We start from the raw sequence: 25631 nt of genomic DNA on the forward strand, positions 1-25631 counted from the left end.
AGACTTTCCTTATAGCACAAACAAATAAGTGGATTATTACTTACACTGCTGCATAATTGGTTATTATTTTTATCTTTATTTATTGTGTTCTATGGAAATAAGTTAGATGACAATTTTCTGTGGTTTTGTTTTCTTTTACAGATCCTAAAGCTGTCAAGCAGAGTTCTAGATAAAATAAGTACTGGACAATTGGTCAGTCTTCTTTCCAACAACCTGAACAAGTTTGATGAGGTGAGTCATCGGTTGTTTAATTCACTTGATGATCCATCAAATACCAATGTCAAGCTGTTCATGACAGATATTGAGGAAGGAAGGAGCAGAAATGGAGAGCTGCCCTGAGTGCTCATTGTAGACAAAATACTCGTTCATTACCTTAAGGAAATATGTTAGCACATAGTCATAGAAACGCTCATTCTCATACTTTATCTCCTATGCTGATTAGAAGAGGAAACCTAAAAAGCAGTTACCTTATAAAAATGTGTTTGTTCTTCAGTCCAGTGAGACTAACTGTTGTTAAACAGTTTCATAGAACTTGCTGGTTCAACCCTTGCATCTGTTTGTTCTTCAGTCCAGTGAGACTAACTGTTGTTAAACAGTTTCATAGAACTTGCTGGTTCAACCCTTACATCCTACTTCCTGATGACTGTATCTTTTTACTAAGGTGATTCAGTCCATTTCTGTCATTGAACAAGCAGTGAGGTTTAACCTCCTGCTCCTATTATTACCCAGTCCACCAAAAAGGGATTGTTCATGTAAGACTGTTAGGAAGTCAGACATCTGCCTCAGAGAGTCTTCTGTAAAACTTCTTTTTGTTAGAGACTACAGCAAATCCCTGTTAATGCCTTTAGAAACTGGAAACTCCATGAACTTCTGTTCTTCAAGTGTGCTTAATTGGCCCTTTGGTAGGGTATGATTTGCCTCCCTTGAAAGACACAAGATCAGAGAGACTGTAGACACATGGCTGGAGCTTCAGGGTGCATTTATGAAGCACTGCAGGACTGTACAGAGCAGAGTCAGCTGGTGCTGCACAAGTTAGGACAAGTGCTCTGTCATTGCAGCAGTGCAGCTGCAGCAACACAGTCCCTGTGCACCTGATCCCAGGGTTCACTCCAAAATCTCCTGAATGGGAACTGCATTGAACTAGTTGTGTTCATACAACACTCATCTCTTCACCAAAGTAATACTTGCCTTCTATATCAGATTGAAACACTCAGAAGATTCTTACAAGTATTTTTTTTCATCTTACAGTGGTTGAAAAAGCCAGCATTGATGCCAAATTCCATTTACTTTTACAAAGCTGTGACTTTTCCTCATGCATATACATAACAAATAGACAGCTGCAGATTGAACTTTGCCTTAGAAAAATCAAAGCTTGGGCATGAAATGTATATGTATTGCTGCACTGTCATCATAATTAACACCCAGAATGCTATGTACTCAGGATCACCAGTTCTCCTTTATAAACTTGTTTTTCTACTGGAAATATTTGTACCACTCTTCACTGTATTTTTCAAAGTGTCACTTTATTGACTACTTCCTTTTCATGTAGTTTTCAGAGCGCACCTCTAATTTTCATTATTTTTATTCTACTGTGGCCTTCCATAGGGTCTTGCTCTGGCTCATTTTGTATGGATTGCACCATTACAAGTGGCACTGCTGATGGGATTGCTCTGGGATATGTTAGAAGCTTCTGCATTTTCTGGACTTGCTTTTCTAATAGTCATGGTCTTATTCCAAGCCTGGCTGGGACAAATGATGATGAAATACAGGTGACAAGAATGTTTTAAAATATTTCAGTATATTTTCCTGAAACACATTGGTTTTAAGAAGTTTATACCATTTGATTAAGGGGCTCTGGTTAGGACATTACGTAGATTGAGTTCAAAGAGTGTTTTCTGTGTAGGGAAAGTTACAGACAAAATTTCTGTAGGAGCAGGTGTCTAAACTTAAAAATATTGAAAATCTAGCATGGAGCAAATAGTGTTAAAATTAGATTTAGCATTAAATCGAGAATTTTTACAATGAAAACTTCTTGTTCGTTACTTGATGCATTCTTTTTAGAGTTTGTATTTTCTCCTTTTAAAACAATTATTGGATTTCTAATAATTTCTTCTATATTCTCCGTAATAATTCTGTTAAAGTAAACATTTTAAGCAGAGGCATATATAGAAGTTGTTTTGATGTGATATAATGGGATACAAGCTATCTATACAGGATGAAAAAGATGAAGATTGACCTACTGTCTTTTTACTTTGTAGGAATAAGAGAGCAGGAAAGATCAATGAGAGACTTGTCATCACTTCAGAAATAATTGAAAATATACAGTCAGTTAAAGCCTATTGTTGGGAAGATGCAATGGAAAAAATGATTGAAAACATCCGTGAGTAAGTGTACTCATTTATTACACAAATTTTTTATGTGCTCTGAAAAAAAAATTAGGTGTCTATGAACATCATCTGTGTTCATGTTAGTTAAGAAGTAAAGCAACATCTATTAATTCTCAATAAACTAACCATGCATTCCCACACTGCAGCTTGGGGCTTTTCCCAATTTTTTTTTTAAGTTTACTATGGAGGTGAGATTTTTAAAAAATTTTTTTTTGTTTACTTCCTCATTTGTATTAACTATATTTCAGTGGTTAGTTTGCGCAGGTAAAACAATTGTGGGATCTGTGTTTGTTTCTGGCCAGCCCTGTCCTCATCTTAAAATAAAAAGCCCTTTTGTGCCGGTTACTTAAGGCTTAACAGACGTCCCTATTCTGTGGTGGAGGAAACAATGCGAATCCTGTGCAGCCATTTTCTGAGAAATGCAATAAAGCTGGCTATAAAATTTGCATACAATCTGTGGAAGGAGTAAATTAGATCCATGTACTTATCCTGCACATTTACATTAACATTTATTGTCTGTAGATGGCCTTGTAGAAAGCTTATCTTCTCAATTAATATAAGGATTAACTGTAACTACCAGACCTGAAGGAGAAAGGAGGTAAAAGTTAGCTGAGACCTGTGAGAAGGAAGTCTTTGTTATGGGCAAGGAGTTCAGGGGAGAGGGAGGAGAAGTGACACATTTATTGATGGATGACGCTGCATGAAAACTCTCCCATGTGTCCTCTGTGTTTGTTTAGTCTTTTACAGAGAAATAAAATTCTGTGCCAGGTGTGTGATTGGGAAAATAAAAGAAATATAAGTGTCATATTATCATGTAAATAACAGACATAAAATTATATTGTCCCACAAACACCTTCTTGTTCAGCTGCTTTCTGAAAGACAATCCAGGGAAAGTGAAGTGTTCTTTACCATTAAAATTTGTAATTATTTACTATAAACAATCAGAGAAACTCAGTCTGAATCCAGGTCATGAGTGCTAGCTCAAGGATAGAACTAGTTTATTATTCCCCTGATGTCACTAGTCACATGTGTTGCTTTTAGGAAATTTGAGAGCACATCATGCTAGCAAATCCTCTGGAAATTAATGAAATAAATTGTAGTCCACAAACTGGTCACAGAAACCTGGAAGTTGGACTGTTATTTTATTAGCTATGTTTTCTATAATGATTTACAGTAAGTTTTGTAATGCTGCAGTTACTGTATGATGCATAGATTTTTAAAAGACAAGAATGCAGGCAATATTACAAGATCAGAGTACTTCTATAAAGAGAGGCTGAGATAATTGGGATTATTCAGCCTGGAGAAGAGAAGGCACTGGGTAAACCTTATTATGGCCTTTCAGTACCTGAAGGGAGTCTACAAGCAATTAGCAGAGGGATGTTTTGCAAGGGTACATAGTGATAGGACAAAGGGGAATGGCTTTGAACTGAAGTAGGGTGGATTTATATTAGATATTAGGAAGCAATTCTTCCCTGTGAGGGTGTTGAGGCACTGGCAGAGGTTGCCAAGTAAAGCAGTGGATGCCCCATCCCTGGCAGTGCTCAAGGTCAGGCTGGATGTGGCTTGGAGCAGCCCGTTCTAGTGGAAAGTGTCCCTGGTTATGACTGGAGGGTTGGAACTGGAAGATCTTTAAGGTCCCTTCCAACCCAAACCATCTTATAATTCTATGATTCTTCCATAATTTTTTTAAGTCATCCAGCAGATCACTCAGTGAAGACATCACCAGAGCAAGTCAACCCAGGAATATCAGAGTTTCAATTGAATTTGGGTTGTGGAAGCAGCTCTGCAGGACCTCCCAGTCTTTTGGCTTGTTTAGCTGCTAGGAAACAAGACCTTGTGTTTGAAGCCACGTCTGTATTTTAGCCACTGTGTTACAACTCAGTCATCACAAAACCATTTTGGCATGCTGGCATTTTCTGATACAAGCCAGTTTAATCTGCTTCAGAGACACCAAATGCTGGCTGTCTGCTCTGTGCCCTCTTAATTCTGCACTGAACATAATTGTTCATAGCAGATGCCTGAATAAACATACCTGCGCTCTTATTGGCTGTGCAACGTATTCAGAGAAGTAAAAAACCACCCCACCAAACTGTTCCTGTGAACCATAGCATAGCCCAGGAGAAGCTGAAGGTTGGAAGTGTCTGTACTTTGCCAGCAGAGAGGCATCTTTATATCAAGCAAAGGATCTCAGGCTTATGTATTAGTACTGGTTCCTGTAGCACCACTCCAAAACCAGGCCTACGCTGGTCTGCACTCTGTATACGCACAAGGCTCGTAGGGTCGCTTACATCTCTTTTCAAAGACCCATGTTGCATCAGCAAGCCCTGTCCCAAGTAAGTGTGCTGTCTACAGAGCTTTCAAGTCTGTATTACAGACAGGGCCACCTCTGGGAAACTTTTACTTGTGGCTGCATCAATCTGTAGCTGGTGCTTGGGATACTGAAAAAGATGTTAGTGCTTTCATTCTCTCTCTTTGGAGTAGGGCTGTGTTCTTCAGAACTGAGGGGTTTTTTGATAGCTTCTAGCCAGACATTTATGTGTGAATGGATGAGCACCAAGTCCCAAAATATTTTTTATCCTTATTTTGTGCTGCCACTGGCAGTTTCATGCAAGCTCTGGAGGGACTTACAAGGCCCTTTCTCCCAGGCAGTAATACTATCATGGTGGTGACTTGCACATCTGGCTACTTTATTCATGCTTCTCTTGTGAAATACAGACTTAACAATAAATACAGACACTGGGTCAATATGAGAAGGCACATAAAGGTTGTGGTGCTCAGCCTTGCAACACCAGATATTGCCATCAGCAATGTGACTGCAAAATTCTGCGCTGTACTCCAGTGGTCAGCACTCACCCAGTGAATGGGCATCTTGGGGCTTGTACCATTTCTAGCCCCAGTTAATTCCTCTTGCAGGAGAGCAACTGCTCTGTCACTGCAGCAGAGGTGCTTCTGTCCAGGTAAAACAGAGCTGCAGGGCACCTGGGGGATGTGAACTGAACAGGATCAAAATGAGAGCAGTCAACAGAAATCTGCAGCACTGTGAGTTAGAGCTATCAACTCAGAAATTCACTTATATCCCCTGGATTATTTATCTTCTTATTTAATAGCTTGCTAAAAGATGTATGGACCTTGTGGAAACAGCTAGAAGTAATCACGGATTGCATTCCTGACTGCACAGGAGTCAGTAAGCCTCTGTGTAGAGTGAGCTTACTTGGAGAAAAGAGTGTGGAGAGCAGAGTCCCTGCCTTCCACCCCTTCAAACTGAGGTTAAGTGGCATCCTAATTCACAGCCATTAGTAGCTTGCCATGCAAAAGAAGATGACCTTATAATCAGACTGTCTATTGTAAGGTTTTTCTAAGATAACATATAGCAAATCTTGCATTTCAAAGTACCTTTTTTCTATAGGAGTTATGCATCTAAATGAGCATGGGATGATGCTTCTGGGAGTACATCACATACCACAGTGTTAGATGTTTGAGGTTTGTTGTGCCAGGAATTGTAGAGGCTTGTGGTTTATTCAGTATGTAAATCATGACAGATTATTGTTACTTTGTCTGACATCTCTGAACATAGATGTCAAAATTTGACTCTAATGATATTTTAGGCCCAGAAATAGTTTGGAGTCTTACTTTTTAGTTGCAATTCTAGAAAAGAAGAAGGATGAGTGAACCTTTGAGTTAATTGTTATGCCAACACTTCCATCCAAAATATTTGTAAGTTGTAAACTTTGAAATCCTACACTAATTATTTGTACTTTTTCTTTTTTTTAACAGAACTGAACTGAAGCTTACCCGAAAAGCTGCTTATGTGAGATATTTCAACAGCTCAGCCTTCTTCTTCTCAGGCTTTTTTGTGGTGTTCTTGGCTGTGCTTCCGTATGCTGTGATTAAAGGAATTACTCTCCGAAAAATATTCACCACCATTTCCTTCTGCATTGTTCTTCGAATGACAGTGACCAGGCAGTTTCCCGGCTCTGTGCAGACCTGGTATGACTCTATTGGAGCAATAAACAAAATACAGGTACAGTGCATAGACTAAAATCTTCCCAAGTACGTAAGCTAATTCTTCATATCGTGTTATCTTGTCAGCTGATCAGCAAAAGCACACAGCCTCTATGCAGACTTTTTGAATATATGTTGCTTTGACTAAACACCATGAAGTGTCATTATAAATCTTGATATTGTTCCCCAGGCAGCATAACCACACAGGTCTCATGCTACCAGCTTGCTGCTTTTTTCTTTTCTTTAAACCATGACATTTAGTTAGTTATTCTCATTGCAGAACAAGAAACTTCATAAAATCATGACTCGTGGTGCTTAAGAGGTGTTTTTCCTTCAGAAAAGGAAGTTCAAAATTAGTACATGTTTTATATAGCATGGCTTCCAGGAGCTGCAGTCACAGATCTTCTTTTTCTGGACATTTGTGACAACAGCAGCAGGAAACTGTGCATTTTATGCAAATGTGCATCTCATTAATTTTGAGTAGCAAACATAATTAAGGTACCAGTCAAATAATTATTATCCACCTTACCTACTGAGATCAATTGCTCATATACCAGCATGAGAGGCTTATCTGCAGAGTAAAATCAGGGTGGATTCTCATTAACTCTATATTTTTTACCTGCTGTTCTGAAATTACTCCCTAGGAAGAGAATTCTTACACTATTTGGGGTGAAATCTTAGACCTTTTTCGTTGCATATTTCTAGATGTGGGCATTTTGGTAGAACACAGATTTTATCATTTTTAGTGGGATAAAAATAACTAATACAGAACCTAAAGTTCTTAATCAGATGTCTGAACCTCAGTCTAGAATAAGAAGTAGGTGTAGGATTTTTGTGATTTTCAACTGGGCATAAAATTCAAGAAATCTAGCTATAAACCTTTCCATTTGACATTCAGAAGGCTGCTTTGTTAGGTTCCATTATAGGCTTTCCTTGTGCTCTCAAATTCCCTAGGCATTAGTGGAAGTATCCTGTCTCTCCTGTTTCCTGGAAGAGTGTGTCCAGTGCCCTGGACACAGTCACAGGACTGGCAAGCCCAGTTGTCACCTCATTGCCCTCACTTCACTGAATGCTTGCTTGTCTTTGGAGATATTAGCAAATGGGTGCTCCAGAACCCATAAATAATCATCTCTTTGTGACAGGTTCAGTATAGTCCCCATAGACAGACAGGACAGGGGCCCAGAACACCAAAGTCCTTTACTAGTCTTGAGAAACATAAATAAGAACAATAAGCCACTCACACACCTCTCTGATTTAATTTCCACATCAGTTTAGAGAATTTATCCCCTGGGTTATTGTATTTTCACATGTTTTTTAGACCATGACATTTCAGAATCAGTGTGCTATCTCTGACTATCACTGCTACAGGAGCTCCACTGGATGACCCCTTTGTTATGAAAGCATAGCTGCTTTTTTTTTTCATAAATCATATGTGTCATACCTTCCAGTTTTTCAGTTCCTGCCCTTTCAATCAGCTGCCTAATTGTTATGCCAACAGAGAACCCCCCCTTCTTGTTCTATTTGGGAAATTTGCAGGTGTACTGCTGGGAACTGATTTCTCCATGAGATTTAAGTTTTCCATTGTATTGCCCATGTAGATCTATTTGCTTAGAAATAATTTTTAAAAAAGTAGAATTTGGAGGAGACAATATCTACAGACTATATAACCTTAATAAAATAATGGAATAGAGAGGCTGCCTTTCCTACATTATCACAGCCTTACTTTTATTTCCTAATGCTATCCCAAAAGGCAACACAAGCACTGGGTTGCTAACTTGTGTCATTTGAAATTACACTGCATCAGTGCTGCACTTGCCAGGATCATTATCTGCCTTTTATTTTGTTGGTGAAAAGATCATTCCAACTCTTTTAAACTCTTGCAGTTTTGGAAAAGGGAGATACCAGCATGTAGCTGCTTTGTTTCACTGTTTACCCGAGTGCAACATTCTACATCTTACTCCAAACCCAAAGCTTCATTTTCAAAGGGTTAAACTCAGAGGGATGATCTTGCCAGATACAAGTCCTGAAAGTGAAACAAGAGCCAAGTTTTGATATTCTTTCTAAATCAGAACCAAGTACCTTTATGGCTATGTTTTCACTAGCAATGAAAGAATTGGTAGTTTCAAAAACATTTCCTTCTGCATCCAAAAATGTTGTATAATTTATATTTATGCCTCTTGCTGAAAGCACTGTGATGCAAAAGTGTCACCAGAAATATTAGTGCTCTGTGTAGGCAAATATAGACTGCTTTGTGCAATATGACCTTGTCCCTTACTGTTTCATCTGCTTTCATGGTGTTTCTAGGATTTCTTGCTGAAAAAAGAATATAAAGCTCTGGAGTATAATCTAACAACCACTGGGGTTGAGCTGGACAAAGTAACAGCTTTTTGGGATGAGGTTGGTACTTTTACCCAAACTATATTAAAACACAGAGTGTATATATATATATTTTAATATTTGCTATGACACTCTCTAAAAAGAGCAGCCTACACTCTTTCTTTTTAACTAGCTTCAGCTTTCAGCAGGTAAGGAATACTTAGCAAGTAAGTAATGCATGATATTAAATTATACACATTGAGAAACTTGGGAAGATACCTTTTAATAAGTGTTAAGGCCTGTAATAAGTAGTTATTACTGACTTCGGCCAGCCTGAAAACAGGATCAGGCTATGTCATGTATAAACATTGGAAAACAGTTCTATAATAAGCAAATTTTGTTTGTGTGCACAAATTTTGGAATAAATCCAATATATACATTAAAAAATATATATTCAATAACACAATCAGTATTTTATTGATAGGAAAAGTAAGTTCATATGTTTTCCTAAATCCATAGTGTGATATACATGATGTGTATCTGTACATGTATACTCTGAATATGCAAGCTTTATTTATTTTTTATGTACATCAAATATATATCATTGCAGGGAATTGGAGAGCTATTTGTAAAAGCAAACCAGGAAAACAACAATAGCAAAGCTCCTAGCACTGACAGAAATCTCTTCTTCAATAATTTTCCCCTTCATGCCTCTCCTGTTCTTCAGGACATAAATTTCAAGATTGAGAAGGGGCAGCTATTGGCTGTTTCTGGATCTACTGGAGCCGGCAAGGTATTTCTGTTTCTGCTGGTTCAATTAGAGTCCTAATAACTGTAAGGACTAATACTGTGTTGTTACCTGTATTGTTACCTCTATTTTTACTGTATTCTTGCTTCCTGTGCTTGCTGCAGAAATGATGGCTGCAGGAAAAAGTATGGATATTAGGCAAGTTTCACTGAAATAGTTGCTTGAAGTTTTATACTGTGGCCACTCTAAGATAGAGTTTGCTGAATATTTTTTGTAATAGAAGGTTACAGAATTATAAGTAAATAGCAATTTAATGAAAAAATGTTTTTCCCATTGGAAGTAAAAGGAAATTTTACAGGAGTAATGCAAACTGAAACCTAAAGTTAAGGCTCATGGTGAGAATCTCCTGGCCTTTAAAAATATGAAGAATATAGAATAGATATACTGATGGCTCAGTGTGTTAGAAAGGATTTTTTCCCCTGCCTTTTTAACATTTTAAGGAAAAAAACTGAACTCAAGATGGTTTGTAACCTGACAATGCTGACAGGAATACAGCCAGGTGTATGTGCCCTGGAATTTTGGTGTCCCTGATCACTCAGCTCTGGTCCCTAGAGTGCCTCACTTGGGCTTCCTGAGACCCATGTGAAAGCCTGGGGAGATGCTGCTGAAACTGCTGGTATCCTGTGAAAAATTGTGGCTTAGATTATTCATCATTTTACTACCCCAAAATGTTATCAATGCATTTAGTTTGCAGATGACACATCCAATTAACATCATTAATATAAAATGAGTTGAACTGTGAAAGTCCTATTCTCTTTGAACAGCTAGTAATTAGATGAGTCTTGATGAGTCTTTCATCTTCACTGCGTTTTTTGAGGAAATGTGAAAGTTAAAACAAATGTTCATTATGCTTCTCTTGTTTAATAAATTATAGGTGAAAATTTCTTTTACTTGCATGGGGTAAAATCTTTGGTCTGTTGGAGTCAATGACAAAGGACCCATCAATTTCAGTATGATCAATGCTTCTTATTTTTCATTAATGATCCCCACAAGAGAGAGCAAGGGACTCAGAGCATGAGATTGTCCACAAGATGATGTGTTAAGGTGCATTTTAGTGTGATACTTTTGAATTCGCAGAATAGTTTATTGTTATTGCTAACGCTGGCAATTGTAATGTAGAAATATGAACTAGAAAATGTTGAAGGATGTATCTATATCTCCTTCCATCTGCTACATAGGAAATTGAGGAAAATTCACATTACACTGAACAGTCTATGTGAGTACATGCTTACAAAAAATTTGCACTTTCCAAAGCAATAAGAACAAAAACCTTATAATATTAACACAAAAAGTTAATATTATAAAAGTCAAAAAATAAGGTTCACCTCCCACCCATCACCTCCCCAAAGAATGCTGCCCTTCCTTTACATATTCTTAATGTGAGTATTCCTTCATGGTGCTTGAAGCTGTAACTCAATTGCCAGGCCCATGAAACAGACTGCACAATTTTATCTATATTAACTATTTAATCTGTAACAGATAAGAAGCCTGACATCAGCTGTTTAATATTGCTTCAGTATTAGGTAGAGCTTGTTTCAGTTTTGTTTTGTTTTTTAGTTTGTGTTATATGGCACAAGATGCAGTGGTTTGTCATCCAGTGTGCAAAACATATCAAACAGCTGCCCTTTGCAAGGTTGGGAACTTCTTACTCAGCATTTTGGAAAAGTCACATTCTGGTACGAGGGAAGGAATCTCATGAGACTGCCCCACTATATTGTATAACTTCCAAAAGGGTCTCTGGGCTTGACAGCACGAATCTGTGACTCAGATTTTTTAGATCTTTGGCTGTTACGTCCCAACTTTGTTGACTGTTTATCAGTGGTAAGAACACCACAGCAATGGCTCTGTAACAAATTTTTCCGTGTATTTCTCAATTCTATTCTTTGATCTAGTAGCCAATGATGTGTGACAAGGTTACTACAAGCTACTGATTAACTTTGGAATTATAACATGTCAGTACTGAAATTGCAATCAATTCTTTTATGAAGGGAAATAGTAAATATACTTAGGTCATGCATTCACGTAAATGAGTTAACAGTTATAGAGGAAAATTCAGACCATACTGAGCAATTGTATATACTTACACAGAGAAATTGCATTTTTCAAGGCAATACAGATAAAATACTTTCAAGCGCTAGCAAAATTATAAACATTAATTATGTTGTACAAAGAGCAAACAAAATAGTCACTGATAGTGTGAAAATCAAATAGAATTCTCTATAAATACCAGTACCTTATGTCTGTATATGTTTCACAGATAGATTTTTACCTTGTGAGGTTATTGATAGCTTCATTAAAATGGCATACTTTTGCAGCAGCATGCCTTTTTTACAAGATATCGTACACAATTTTTATCATTTTAAAAATTAAGTTTCTCTTATATTAGAGGTCTTTCAGAATCAGACATATCAAGAAAATCCCCAAATAATTGCAATTTGCCCTAAATGTCACTTACAGGGACACTCTTGATGAGATAAATGCCATTTAAGTGACTTAGCAGAGTGACTCTCACTATGTGCAACATTTCTTTTTGTCGTACAGATCTCTGATGTATTAATCAAGTGTTCATGTTTTTTCAGACTTCTCTTCTGATGTTGATAATGGGAGAATTGGAGCCTTCACAGGGTAAGATTAAGCACAGTGGAAGGATATCCTTTTCACCTCAAGTCTCCTGGATCATGCCTGGAACAATAAAGGAGAACATAATTTTTGGTGTATCCTATGATGAATACCGGTACAGGAGTGTCATCAAAGCCTGCCAACTAGAGGAGGTTAGTCATCTAGGGCTTCTAAGACCTGTGACCCAACCCAAGTGAAAAACCCCAAAGAAAAGGTATGGCAATGGGGCTTAAAGCAAGTGAGAAATTTCTGCTATTTAAGGAACTCAACTTGACCTCCCAATTTTGTGGAATTGCAAGTCACCTTGTAGCCAGCTGCCTGGGAGATATACTGACACTGACAGTTCTGGCAGTTTACACAACAGAAGCTGGGTATGCTGGCTCAGATATTTTATTGTGTCTGCCTTCTCAGCCTTCCTTGCTAGTTAAAAACCTGAGTAAACACACTGATGCTGAAGAAATTATGTACAAATAGGTTATTCCTAAATTTTCTTGTCATATTTCTTCCACATAAAGAAGTTTTCCTTACAGTTTTGGAAATGAATCCATTTTTCTCCTTTCTTTTGCATTTCAAAAATGGCTGCAAGGATAACTGGAATGTTGTGGTAGAAATCTGAATTATTTAGTAGAAAATCTTGACTAAACTTGGGATTTTTTCTGTGTATACACTAAAAGTTCTTAGACTGGAAATAATTGCAGGATTGATCCTTATGTGACATGCAGCCCACAATGAGTAGAATCACATTAAAATGTTCTTATACGTGGTTGATGTTGACAGAGAGTAGTACAGCAAAATATATTTTACACGTGGCAAGATACAAAAGGAGCCAGCATTTGAGATCTTTGCAAAATCTGCTATGGCTTAAGATTTTGTCTGTTATATGCAAATAAATATTTAACTGCACTGAACAGGATTTTTCTTTTGGCCACATAGTGAAACGTATTTTTCCTTAGCACCAGTCAAGCAAGAAACTGTAGCCAGTCTGTTTAAAAATAAGGTTACTACTGCATTTTAGCTCAGCTTTGCAATAAAGTAATATTTCCCTGTATGTTTCTGGCCATTTCAGCTTATGTTTGGACTTTCGATTTGGTTTGTTGGCAATCTCTTGGGAAGCTCCTGAAGACAGGAGAAATAATAACATCTGTGTCAGGCTTTCTGTAGAGCTGTCCTTAACCCTGGTTGTGAAAGTTATAGTTAATGCCAAAGCTTCAAGAAACAGCTGGCTTCAGCAGTCCCGACCTGCCCTTGCTCCAGGAGGCTTCCCAAGGCAGGCCCTTCCTGGAGCAGCAGGTGGCTGCTGGTGGCTCAGTGGCTCAGCGCTGGTGGCACTCTTGGTGTCCCCTGCTCGGGGCATGGCTCAGTGTCTCAGCAGGCTGCTGCTCCTTTTCTCTCCAGGCAGGCTCAGTCCAGCCGGCTTTGATCTGTCTTGGTGCAGCTCTGTGCAGTGATATGCTTCACCTCCTAGCAGGGCTCATTATTTGAGATCAGGTCTGATACTTATGCATTTTTTTTCCTCCTGGACTAAATAAATTGGGCTGCTCTGAAGAGAAGGCAGAACAGTCTGGAAGGAAGCCAAATGCATTGCCTTACTGCTATTATTATGCTTTCTTGTCTTGTTAACTTTCATGTATTAGTTACCAAACAAGACTCAGTATGGCAGATTGAAGGATGGGTTTCAAATATTAATTCCCTGTTTATTCCCAAGTGTGACCTTTTAGGGATTTATTATATTAGTGCTTTGCATTGGAGTTTGTGTGTGGGTGTTTGTTCTCATTCTTCAGAAAGGGAAAACCAGGGGACTTTTGCCTAACTGAATTCACTCTGCCCCTTTCTCTGAAACCTTCCTAGACAGTTATTTATTCCACCTGAAAACAGGCCGGCTGAGTCCAGTTCTTATGTGGAGCCCTCAAGAAACCAAGGATTAGTGATAAAAGAGAGTTTATTTCCTTACTGTGCATATGCTCCAAGAGCTCTCAGTTAATACAGAGCTCTTAACAATGGCTAAGTCACATTTATTTCCAAGCTCTATCCTCACCAAAATGCTTTTGGAATACAAAGACATCTTCTTTGACCCAGTGGCCAAATAGGTGTGTTAGTAGGGTAGAAAGTAATATACCTGTGAAGCGCCCTTTTAACTTTTCCATTTCCACCATCAACCTATAGAGAAAGCAAGCTGAAGATCTAATCCAGCTCATAAATTTGATGTCTTTTCCCCTCCTTCTTTATTAGTGCCAACAAAATACTGCAGGTCGCTCTTGTGAGTCACATCAAAGTCCATTTATGTGGGTTTGAGGCTCCCAGGCACACAGGGAAGCCTGTTCTTGCCACACACAGGCTGTTCTTGTCTGCTGCAGGACAGGATGCTGAAGCCAGGTGATGTCACACAAGGGGTCTCCACTTTGTTTTAGGTCTATAGAGATATGGAAATGGTATTAGAAAAGTGTAACTTATATAATTTGGGGTGCATGAGAATTTTCACAAAATTCAGTGCTACATTCTCTTGCCTGACTTTTTTGATTTGGTATGTAGTTCATTTACTAAGGAGGTATCACTTAGAGACTCTTTAGAGTTGCTAAGTATGCAAAGTAAATTTATCTCTAAGCAACTATGAAAGATGGAAAGTGCAAGTAAATATTTCCCAGAGCTTTTAGGTGTCCAAGAATAGAATTTTCCCTCTATGGGGAATCAGATCTTTATTCAGAAGTTAGAATGTGTCATATGTTAGATTCTGTAAAGTTGTTGAGAATGGCAAACCTGGTTTATGCTAGCCAATATCTAAACAGCAGGTTTGCTTTGGTAGGTTTGTCTGGAAGGGAAGAATTTTTTATGCTGCTCTAAAAGATGTTCTCACAGCTTTTCATTTTGTTCTATTTGTGTATGGAACCATCAAAAGGAAGGTTAAAAGGGTGATTTATTCTCCAGGTAATTTTGATTAATCACAAAAAATATTGCTAAAAAGCAGGCAAAATACGAGCAACAAAAGGATTTTCTATTTCTTTTCTAAGCTTACATAAGTTTATAGGAATTAAGAGCTCTGAAACGGGGCATTTTTTTGTCCAAGTAGTTCAGGTAGCTACATTTGTACTTCCTTAACTTTCTTAAGAGATTTCTCCCTTCAGCTTCTTCATCTTTTTGTCTTGATGCAATTCACCTACCCCCCAGTTGTGCCATTATACCTGTTCATGATGTACTGCGAAACCGAAGATAGATGAAGATTAAGAAGAAAATTGTTATGCTGTATTGGAGATGTGCGCACCTCAGATATTGCTATGCCAAGTTTGACAAAGTGTGTTTGTGCAGGGCACAATGCACTAGGATGTCAGTCTGTGCCTGAGGTCACAAGCTTAATTAGTGTGTACATGTCTCTCAAGCACCCTTTTTTCTGGTGCACAGCGTGGCTGTTGTCCCACCCAGTGCCCCTGGCACGGCTGTGTGACTGATGGGCAGGCAATTCTCCTAGAGTGGGTGCAGTTTTGTGAGTCCATGTATGGGAAGGATGTGCTGTAGTGGTGCTCCTGGGAGGGTGGCCCCACTGGGTGACACAGGTGACAGCAGGGCAGTGTCACAGCTTTCATTCATGATCCCTGGCCCTCACTGCTCTCCTCTGTAGTGCGCTCTGGCACATGGGGAGAGCAAGGGCAAGGGACAGCACAGTGCAAGCCAGCCTGAGTGCACGAGATCTGAGCTGCTGAAACGACCCATAGTGGAATACAGTCTCGTGTTGAAGCCTCAGAGAGGGAAGTTTGTCAGATCTAAGCACCACTGCTCCTCATCATTTCAGATGTCACTGTACAGTACATAATACTGAAGAATCATGAGAAGGGTTCTCAACTGCATCTCTGTGAATCAGTGAAATTATGCCTAGGATGCTTTTTAAACATTTTAATGTGTATTTTTTATGATAGTGTAGCCTGTTTTATATGCGTAAAATTATTAAGAACTTGATTACAATTACATTTCCTGATTATATTTTTCCTTTAAGAGTAATTAGGGCATCAGAAGAGTTAAAATCATGTTTATAATGCTCTCATTACTGCAGTTTGTAAATGGGAAGAGGTTAAGAGGAAAGCAGTAAAAGGTGAAAGAACAAAAATGAATGCTTTGGAGTTGAGATAAAGGGACTGTAATTAAGAGTTTCATTAGTGTTCTTGATAGCCAAAAGAAACAGCCTTACTGGCAAAAATTTCTTTTTGAACACCTGGCATGCACTGAATATGACTGTAATGAGATGTAAGTTGTGTGTAGACATTGCCCAGATTTTTATGTGATGCTGAACTCAAGGGAATACCAATGCATTTAAATTACACGACCCATTCTGCAAAACACCTCAGTAAAAGGTTTTCAAGATGCATAGGAAAAGGGCTACCTGTTCCTTCTCTACCTTCTTGCTCCCTTTTCCTTTTCTTGGGAAACAGTGATTATTTTAGCAAGCAAGAAAGCAGTATGTATGCCTAATTTAATAGGCTCTCTGAAATTAAGGTACCAGTAAGCAAATAAGAAGGTGAAGGTTTTAACCTCCCAGGTTAAACCATTCCAGCACGGATCAGTAGTCCTTACAATTTGTTCTTTATTTAGGAGCTTTTTTGAAATGAATTGTTTTAATAAGAGTGCTTTTGAGTTTGCAGGTGTTACCTCATATCTATTACCTCTGAAGTCTTATATTGGAATGCTATAATAGAGTAGACAAGATGTAATTAGTATGGATTCTGAGCACATTTTCTAAAGGCAGTCCCCACAGCCAGGTTTAAAGGAACTCAAAAAGTAAGATGAAATGAATTGGTGCTGCCTCAGCAGCACTTTTGACAAAGTGGTTTAACCTTTTTTTCAAGTACCTTTCATCACATTCCTAATAAAAGTTGTAGCAAGAGAGACTGAACTTTTGCTAAACACATCAAGGTAAGAATCAAGTATACTGTAAAAGTATACTTGAGAGATGTGAACTTCCAGAGAGATGGAAATTCTTCCACTGAGAGATGTGAACTTCCAGAGTTTTTATGTCTGTGGAAACTTGCCACTAAATTTGAAGTAATTCTAAAAATGTGACTTCCTTAAGGAAGACTGTTAAATTGGTGGTTGTATTAATGTAATGGTAGGGATAATATGAATATAAATTGAAATTTGTAGGATTTAATTTGTAGTTGGTATGTGGGTTTGCAAAATACTTTTTATTCATGTTACAAAATATAGGAAAAGAATGTGATATTTAGATTGAAAAACCAGCATTAATAGTCCAGTATATGCAGGGTATGGGATTTTTGTTTGATTTTATCACAGTAAGTGGTAACTTAACTAATGACTTGAAAAGTTAAGAAGGTAAAACCTCTGGGCAGTTGAAACAGGAATTTTCATGTTTAAATGCTTTAACATTGAGCAAACTCATCCTAAGAGAAGGCATTCCTCCAGTCAAGACTACAGAAGCAAGCCTGTTACAGTTATTAGTGTTTAAAAATTAACAAGCATCCTATCACATTTGAGTGGGTCCAGTAGTTCATGAGTTTTGAAGTCATACTTCCACAACTTTCAGTTTTACCTTCTTGTTATGTAAGATAGATATTTTTCCACCTAGTTAATTCATGTGATCCTTCAATAGTTACTTAAGAGTCCATAAACACATAATGGCAAGCTACCTTTGAGAGATTACCACTCTCTAAGTAAACACATGCTCTGATTTGAGAGACACCAGCTGCTCATGAATGTAATGTTTAACATGGCATGCAAATAGAGGAAGTGTTTCCATGTGAAATTAAATTATATAATAGTGTGAAAGAAGTTTGTGGTCAGATTCTGTAGGGTTTTGAGCTAGGTTTACTGGGAGTGCAGGAGATTAATTTTCATCTAATAACTAGATTGTGGAGAGATTAACTATAGAAAGACACACTCAATAGGCCAAGCCCAGGTTTGCGTTCCCATGTATTCAACATCTTGCAAATGATGGAATCCACCCTGGAGGGAGAAGTTCACTGCAGTGCTAAGAATGCTCCAAACCAGAAACAAATTATTGCATCCTATGAACTGCTCCAGCTCTTTTTATCTGTGCTGATTTTGGGTTGGTTAGGTCGTGTTTTTTGGGTGTTTTTGTTTTTGGTCGCATGACTAAATCAGTAGGTGTTGAGAAGTTCTGTTAGTGAGTGAAATACTTTGTGCCATGATTTTGAGCCTTGTTTTCACAAGGGAAATGGACAGATTACCAATTGTGTGGAAGAGAGGAACAATAAAGGGTTCAGCTCTGGAACAGAGTGCTTTGTGGTATATAATTGTCTACAAGAGGGTATTAAATGGCAGCTTGGTTATCTAATCAGGTACATGTCTATGGTGTAAATTATGTGAGAGCAAGTGACTTAACCTGTCTTCACAGCTGGGTAGAGCCACTGGCATGTCAAGGTGAAGTTTATCACATCCTAATACAAACAGCTAAAGAGTATAAATGCCTTTTTCAGGCAGAAAGTCCACATAATATGTCACAGATTCACAGAATATCCTGAACTGGAAGGGACCCACAATGACCATCAAGCCAACTCCTAAGGCCGTCGGGGCGCTGATCCCACAACCTGATCCCACATCCCACATCAAACCTCCCACTACCAGCCCTGCACCCCAGACACGAGGCCCCCCAAAGCTGGCTGCCTTTGCTTTTTCCATCCCTCACTGGTGTGATCTGCTGGCCTACACAGACTCCTCCAACTGATACTCTCATCTGGCCCAAAATCATGGGCAGATCAGCTGTGAAGCTGCAGACAGTGAGTTTTCTGGGTGAACTGGAAGTTAAGAGGCTAGCACAGTTTCTTTATAGCAGGGGAACATCTTGATTAGAGACAAATTCCCAAATGCACTGACTTAATGAAGTTTATCAGGGATCACATAAATATGTATAACAGAACACTCCCTGCAATGTTCTCTTTTGATATAATTTAGTTAAAAACACTAGTTAACATAGGTCTCCCCACCCCTTTCCCTGCTTTAGGTACAGGGCTCTGGACTGATCACCTTGGATGTTGTCCTGTCTTATGCGTGTTTTCTGGAATCGTGTTTAGTTCTCTTACCCTGCATTTAACCTACCCATGTGCAGTGCACCAACTACTTCATGTTTCAAAAATCTGTTCCACAGAAATATTTTGCCATGGAGAAAGCAAGTTTTGCCAGCATTTCTCTGAGTTTTGGGTGAGCCTGACACTCTGTTTGAGGTCACAAACTGCTGCAAAAACAAAGCTTATGCTTTTGGATCACGAATCCTTCATAAATGGTTCAGCTAGTCTAACAAAACCTTGGTTTGCAAAATCATGGGGAGAGAGAAGAGAGTTACCTAAATAAAATTAATTTAAAAAAAAATCTTATTTGAAATACTTAAATTAATCTGGTTTTCTGGCTTATTCCCAGGAAAATGAGGATTCAAGTATGTTCAGGCTGGTTATCTAAAAGCCAAGATACAAGAAATTATTGAAAATTCTTCATATTTTAAAAATTCCTAGAAGTGTTCTGTAGTAGGTATGAGTCTGAAACACAAGTCTTGATTTCAAAACTTTAAAAATTCAAAAGATGATAATGATGATGATGATGAAAAAAGAACTTCAGTAGCAATAAGAAGAGGGAGATTTTCTGGGAACTGTGAAAAAAGCATAGGGAATGTTAGTGTTAATGAAGAAAAGGAAGGGGATAAGGATTACTGCAGAGGTGACTATAATAAAAACAGAAGGTTAATAGAGAATTGAAATAGAATGAAGATGAAATGCAGAGAGTCAAGACTGCTGCTCTGTTCCATCAGTTTCATGTCTGTTTTGTCTTTTATGAGAGAAGGCAGAAGATCAAGCTCCACACAATTAAGGACAAATTTAAGGAAGAAAAGGAATTCATATAAGTCAAATACTTAGGTTCTATTATTAGAACTGCTTGAATAATTTGAGTAACTTTGGACATATTAAGCAACTCTTGGTTCTTAGAGAATGTTTTCTGTCACGCTTTATTATCTTCATTGTTGGTAATGATTTATCAAATGATTCTGATAACAATTAACCTCTACAGAAAAGACTTGGAGTGTGAAGTCCATTCTGAGGTTTCCTTTTTTAATAACAAGATCATATTTCCTGTTCACCCTGAACCTATCCTGGCTGTATTCTTTCTTACTAAGCCCAAAGATATTATGAGGGCCATCCCTTTGCTGCTGAGGTAGATGAAGATGGCATTTTCACTGCAAAAAATGCAAATAGCTATTAAAAAGGGTGCCTTCTCCTTGGGTGTGAAACTTTTTAGCCCCTGATATTAGAAGCATCCGCTAAAGTAATTAATGTCTGCGGGAACTGTAGGGTTTTTCATACATGAATATTACCAACCTGTTTCTCAATTTAAGCATTTAGAAATAGCTATCTTAAAGAAAATCCAGTGGCTGGCTCATATTTCATTAATATGCTGAGTCTTGTGCCGTTCAGCATCATTACATTAGGTTTGTCCCTGGCTTGATTTCACTTCCTGCACAAAATGACAGCAAGGATGTGTTGGGACCAGCCCTATGTACTTTTTTACAATAGGTCCTGAGTGTTCCAACAAATAGCATTGTGTGTCTATTGGACTTCATTGCTTTGTTTACGCCTTTGAAAGAAATTACTAAACATTTTTTAATTAGGATAATTACAGCCTGAAAAGTTCTTTGGCTGCTCCATGCCATATATTATTTTGAGGTGAAGGGTAGAGGAGAGCAGAAGGGGAATTCATTAAAAGTCTGATTAAAATTCCATGTTGACACACCTGCAAAGAAATATATCAGATGAAATCTTACAACCTTTAAAGCAATGGGAACCCTGGAATGAATTTCAGTAGAGCTGGAATTTTACCCTGTTTGCAGGAGAAGACATGCTGGGCCCAGTTCTTCACCTGGGTTTCTTTGGGAAGGAGTAGAATCATGAAACAGCAAGGGCACCAGCGCCATTACAGGCTGCAGTACTGGTAGAAATGGGAAACAGCTTAAATCAGCTCAGAGATCTGGATATTAAATCATGCAAATCCCTCTGTTAAGGCCAAATTTACAGATGGTCAACATGACTCCTGCATACATAATGAGACCACAAGTGATCTGACCGAGTTGTCTCAAAGAAATGCCAAAAAACTTTTTATGCCAGAATTTCACATGTTCTCTCAAAATACTTCAAGGCTTATAGGAAGGTAATTTTGTCACAGTTAGAAAATTTTTCTGTAAAACTGTTGCTGGCACTGTTTTTCACATTCCTCCTCTTTCTGCAAATACTTGGGCTGATATTTTAATACCAGGGATTTGCTTGTGTGACTCCATTTATGAGAGGGAAAGAACTGGTTAATGTGAGAATAATTTAAAAATCACCTGCAATAGATTTTCCATACATAAGAGCATCTTGATTTTAAGGTCAGAATCCTCTAAGTCAGGAAGTAAATGCTATTATCAAATTAAAGAGTTGTAAGAATCTCTCATTTCCTGACAGAGCAGGCAGTCAATTTCGAGCTCTTGAGTGGCTGGACCCATTATCTGTCACTGTTCCAAGTCTGAACAGCATTGTTCACTCTGTTCCTGAGGTCAGGGCAATTTGCAGGGGAGGAAGAAGGAAACATTTTTTGGAAGGATTTTAATTAATGAATTTAGTTATTTATTTATTTATTTTGCAATACCTCAAAGGCCTGGAATGGCAATAGGTTGCCCAACAGAGAGTGATAAACCATCAAAATCACAGCAGGGGCCATCAAAATTGGACTGTATATGTCTTTGTATGAAATATGAGCTTACAGAGAGCAGCTCAACTCAAAATCCCAGACAGTATTGCCCTGGTAGTGCTTCATGTGCCCTCCAGTGTGGAAGCTGTAGGATTTCTGTGGGTGCTGCAGAGAGCATGCAGACAGCTGAGTTCCTGCCTGCCCCTTGGCTGCCTACAGGATGAGACCCCAAACCAGGATACCCCTTCCAGATCACAGCCTAAAGATCCCTCTCAGAAGCTCAGGTTCTGAGAGATCATGCACCCTTTTTTTCCTGAGAAGCTGCACTGAAAGGAAAATATGTGTGGTGCCTGAGAACAGTGGAGCTGATTTTGTCTGGCACTGGACGCCTCAGTGAGCTCCCCTGGCTGCAGGGGATCCCTGCCTTGGGAGCAGGAAGGTGAGCACAGGCAGTGTGGTGCTGCTGGGCAGGGAGCACAGGCTCTGGGAGCTCCTGGCACAGTCAGGGATCCCCACTCACTGTATGGCAAACTGCCCTGAGACTGCATCCCCTGGGTGCCACGAGGCACAGAAGCTCATCCAGCTGTGTTTTGGGGAACAGTCTGCTGAAAGCACACCCACCACAGTGGCAGTGGTGTCACTGTATTGGCTCACAGATGTAGGTTAGGTAAGGCTTGAAGGCAGAATTAATATTTTTTGTTAGAGCAACTCTAAAAGTAGAAAAACTAGAAAACCTTTCAGGCACATGAGCCATTCTCCTTGTCTCCACTTCCATGAATTTCTGTGGTTTACATGGATCCTCAATTTCAGTGCTAAATACTGCTCTCAAGAAAATTTCTGCCTGCCAGTGGGACACAAGTGTCCTTTTCTCCTTTCTGTGTCTCATATGAGAGTGAAGAGATATTTTCTACTCTTATCCCTGGCCAAAGATTCGCTTTTAACTTAGTAATGAGTTCTAAATAACTTACAGCTCAAGCAGTGGAACTTGGTTCCCAAACCTTTTGCAAACCATGAGCATTCCTGGCTAGGAATGCTTGTCAAGCCTTTTTTAATGAACCTGCCTGAAGTATATATTTCTCTGGGTTTTGAAGAGCTCAGAAACAGAGTTTGCTTTTTGCTTTCCCTAACTTCAGCAGCAAGTGCATTTATCATTACTTGAGAGAACCCTTGAGCAGTTAGTGTCTTGGACTGACTTTGTGTGAAGGTACATTCCTTGCTTTTATGGAGATTAACTATTCAGACAAATATTTGTTCTTGAGATCTTGTAGCTTGTGACTGGTTTCTGGAATAGAATGATATGTTTTCTCTTATCATAATTTCTGATTACATAAACAAATGAAATAAAAAAAAACTTCTGTGGGATTTTTGGTTTTTTTACAACTGCTGTCCAACCAGTCTGTAGACAATTGTACGCTATGTTTCCATCAAATCTGCAGCTTGAGTTTCTTGGATATTGAAAATACTGATTCTTAAAAAAAAATTGTTAACAGGATATTTCGAAGTTCCCAGAAAAAGATTATACTCTGCTGGGTGAAGGTGGAATCATTCTGAGTGGAGGTCAACGAGCACGGATCTCACTGGCAAGGTGAGTATTTTGCTCTTCAAGCAGTGTACTGTTTCACAGATATGGAATGTATTATGACTAAGCATTTAAATACATGTGGACTATGTCCTGCTAAATAAATATCTTCCGGATATACCAGGAATGTGACTTTACTATCAGAAATCTGAGTTCTGCTAAGCAATTTTGTTTATGATACATCTGCATATTAATTTACTGAATTTTAAAAGTTTGATGTCAGACAAATGCTATGGCTTAGCTTAAGATTAATCTTTCCCTCCCTGATGCAAGATTTGGAAATTCTGACCTCTAAGTGTAGCTTTTTATGTACTGCAGAAACCCATAGAAAGATATAAATAAATATTCCAGGACCTTTCCCTGCTATGACAATTCTTCAAAGTGTTTTATATGTTGTTTAATGACATACTGCCCGTCTGCAGGAAAATGGAGGGAAAAAAGAAAGCAGCCATGTTCCAAAACATTTTGTGCCAACACTTTGGGCTTCTCTCTGTCATAAGAAAAAGAAAAAAGTAGAAAGCAGTGACTAGTTAGTATGTATGAATAACTGCCTTGTCTGTTTGACCTTCCAATGTTAGTAAGTAATTCTGAAGGTCTATGGAACAATAACGTAGGTGTTTGTCTTATAAATTAGCTATGTGTTTCAGCAGAATCACTTAGCTATTGTGAGAAATCCAGTAATGACAGCTCAGATGTGTAAATGGCCCCATTTATTTCTGTGCCAAGTGCAAATTGTGTTGATTCCCATGCCCAGAAACGCTGTGTAGAAGTAAAATCACATTATAGTGATCCGTACTGCATCCCATGAAAGATGTGCACATCTGAGCGAGGCTAAAAGCTGAGACCATTAAAATGGAGAATCTTTCAGAGTGGGTTTGTGAGACTGAAGAGGCATATGGGTGGTTCTGGTTTATGCAGCGAGAGGAAAGAGAAGGGGAAGATCAGGCAAAGATTTCAAAGCATGTAATCTCACTAAGATTTTCATTTAAAATTTAACATATACACGGACTGTTTCCTAGATGTTATGGATAATCACGTCTGTCACATTTTGGATGGTCACAGCTTGTTTCCTGGAGGCTCATAGAACTTAGGTATTTATTGTCAGCTGTAGAACAGTAATTTTTAAAACAATTGCATGTGACTGTCATAGATTTTGTTTGGGCTCCAGTCCAAGTTCAGTCTGCTACAAGGTGTGTGTGTATTGCAGACAAAGCTCTGAGAAGTGAGGGGTGTAAATTAAGGTTTATAGCCCTGGGTTGTACCTAGGTAATAAACTGGACATTATGTTCTTGGAGTAGCTTCATAAACCTATCTGGTGTAGTCTGTGCAAGGCCAAGTGAAATGAGAATCTGTGACAGAAGTGACATCAACCAGCCATCATGAGAAGCAGGTGGAGATTGCATGAGCCTGTCTTTCTCACAGAGCACTGGCATTGCCTGCGCCTGCAACTGGGGGAAAGAAAGGACCAAGGGGAAAACATAGTGTCCAGTGTCCTGGGCTAGAGTCAGCTTGCTGGCCTGGTACCCTAAAGCCAGCAGCTTTGTAGCTACTAAGTGCAACACACAAATTATATCAATAAAACCCTGCAAAGCACATACAGCAGTGTGAATTTTTGTGGCTGTGCAGCCACTAAGTCATAAAAATGTAAAATGTGAAGTCCATCGTGTTGGAGGATTTTTCAATAAAGTTGCTAGTTTTATTAACATAATGAGTTAATTCTGAGGGCTTTTTCTCTTGGAGGTTAAATATTTTCACACTGATTAACATGCTTTAAAAAATACATAAATGCAGCTGGCTGGATTTCTTTATTAATTATACTCTGATTGATATCACATAATGATTTTCATTCTCACAGAGGAAGGCAGGGGGTCTTTTTGAACTTCTTTTCAAATCTTTTTTTAAAGATCCCTCTTAAACAGAACTTTAGGTCTCAGTGAGCCATGTCCAGGTACAACCAGCTTAAGGTCCTATTTGATGTCTTCGAACCGAAAATTGTACAGTCCCGTTGCAAATGATGTTTGATAATACATTTTATTTGCTCACTTAGTTCTAAGTACTTTTGAAATTAAGTGCTGAGACATAAGTATTTTCACATGTTTATTCACATATATGCAATATTCCCTCAGGCACCAGTAGATGTTACAGTAGACATTAAATTCCCATTGAAATGGTCAATGTGCACCAATGAGGACTATCAGATTCAGGCCATAAACTGATTTCTTTTTACACAGACTAACCTGTGTAAAAGACA

The 25631-nt window shown here is 38.5% G+C and overlaps 1 protein-coding gene across 1 annotated transcript in view; it reads left to right on the forward strand.

Moving 5' to 3' along the window:
• CFTR (CF transmembrane conductance regulator) overlaps nt 1-25631 on the forward strand; it is an 88370-nt gene that overhangs the window by 21490 nt on the left and 41249 nt on the right. The window contains exons 5-12 of the mRNA XM_064732579.1: nt 142-231; nt 1606-1769; nt 2259-2384; nt 6162-6408; nt 8694-8786; nt 9316-9498; nt 12093-12284; nt 23292-23386. Of these exons, the coding sequence (XP_064588649.1) occupies nt 142-231; nt 1606-1769; nt 2259-2384; nt 6162-6408; nt 8694-8786; nt 9316-9498; nt 12093-12284; nt 23292-23386 (1190 nt within the window). The remainder of the gene's footprint in view (nt 1-141; nt 232-1605; nt 1770-2258; nt 2385-6161; nt 6409-8693; nt 8787-9315; nt 9499-12092; nt 12285-23291; nt 23387-25631) is intronic.

Source organism: Zonotrichia leucophrys, chromosome 1A (genome assembly GCF_028769735.1).
Source record: "Zonotrichia leucophrys gambelii isolate GWCS_2022_RI chromosome 1A, RI_Zleu_2.0, whole genome shotgun sequence".
Classification (NCBI taxonomy): domain Eukaryota; kingdom Metazoa; phylum Chordata; class Aves; order Passeriformes; family Passerellidae; genus Zonotrichia; species Zonotrichia leucophrys.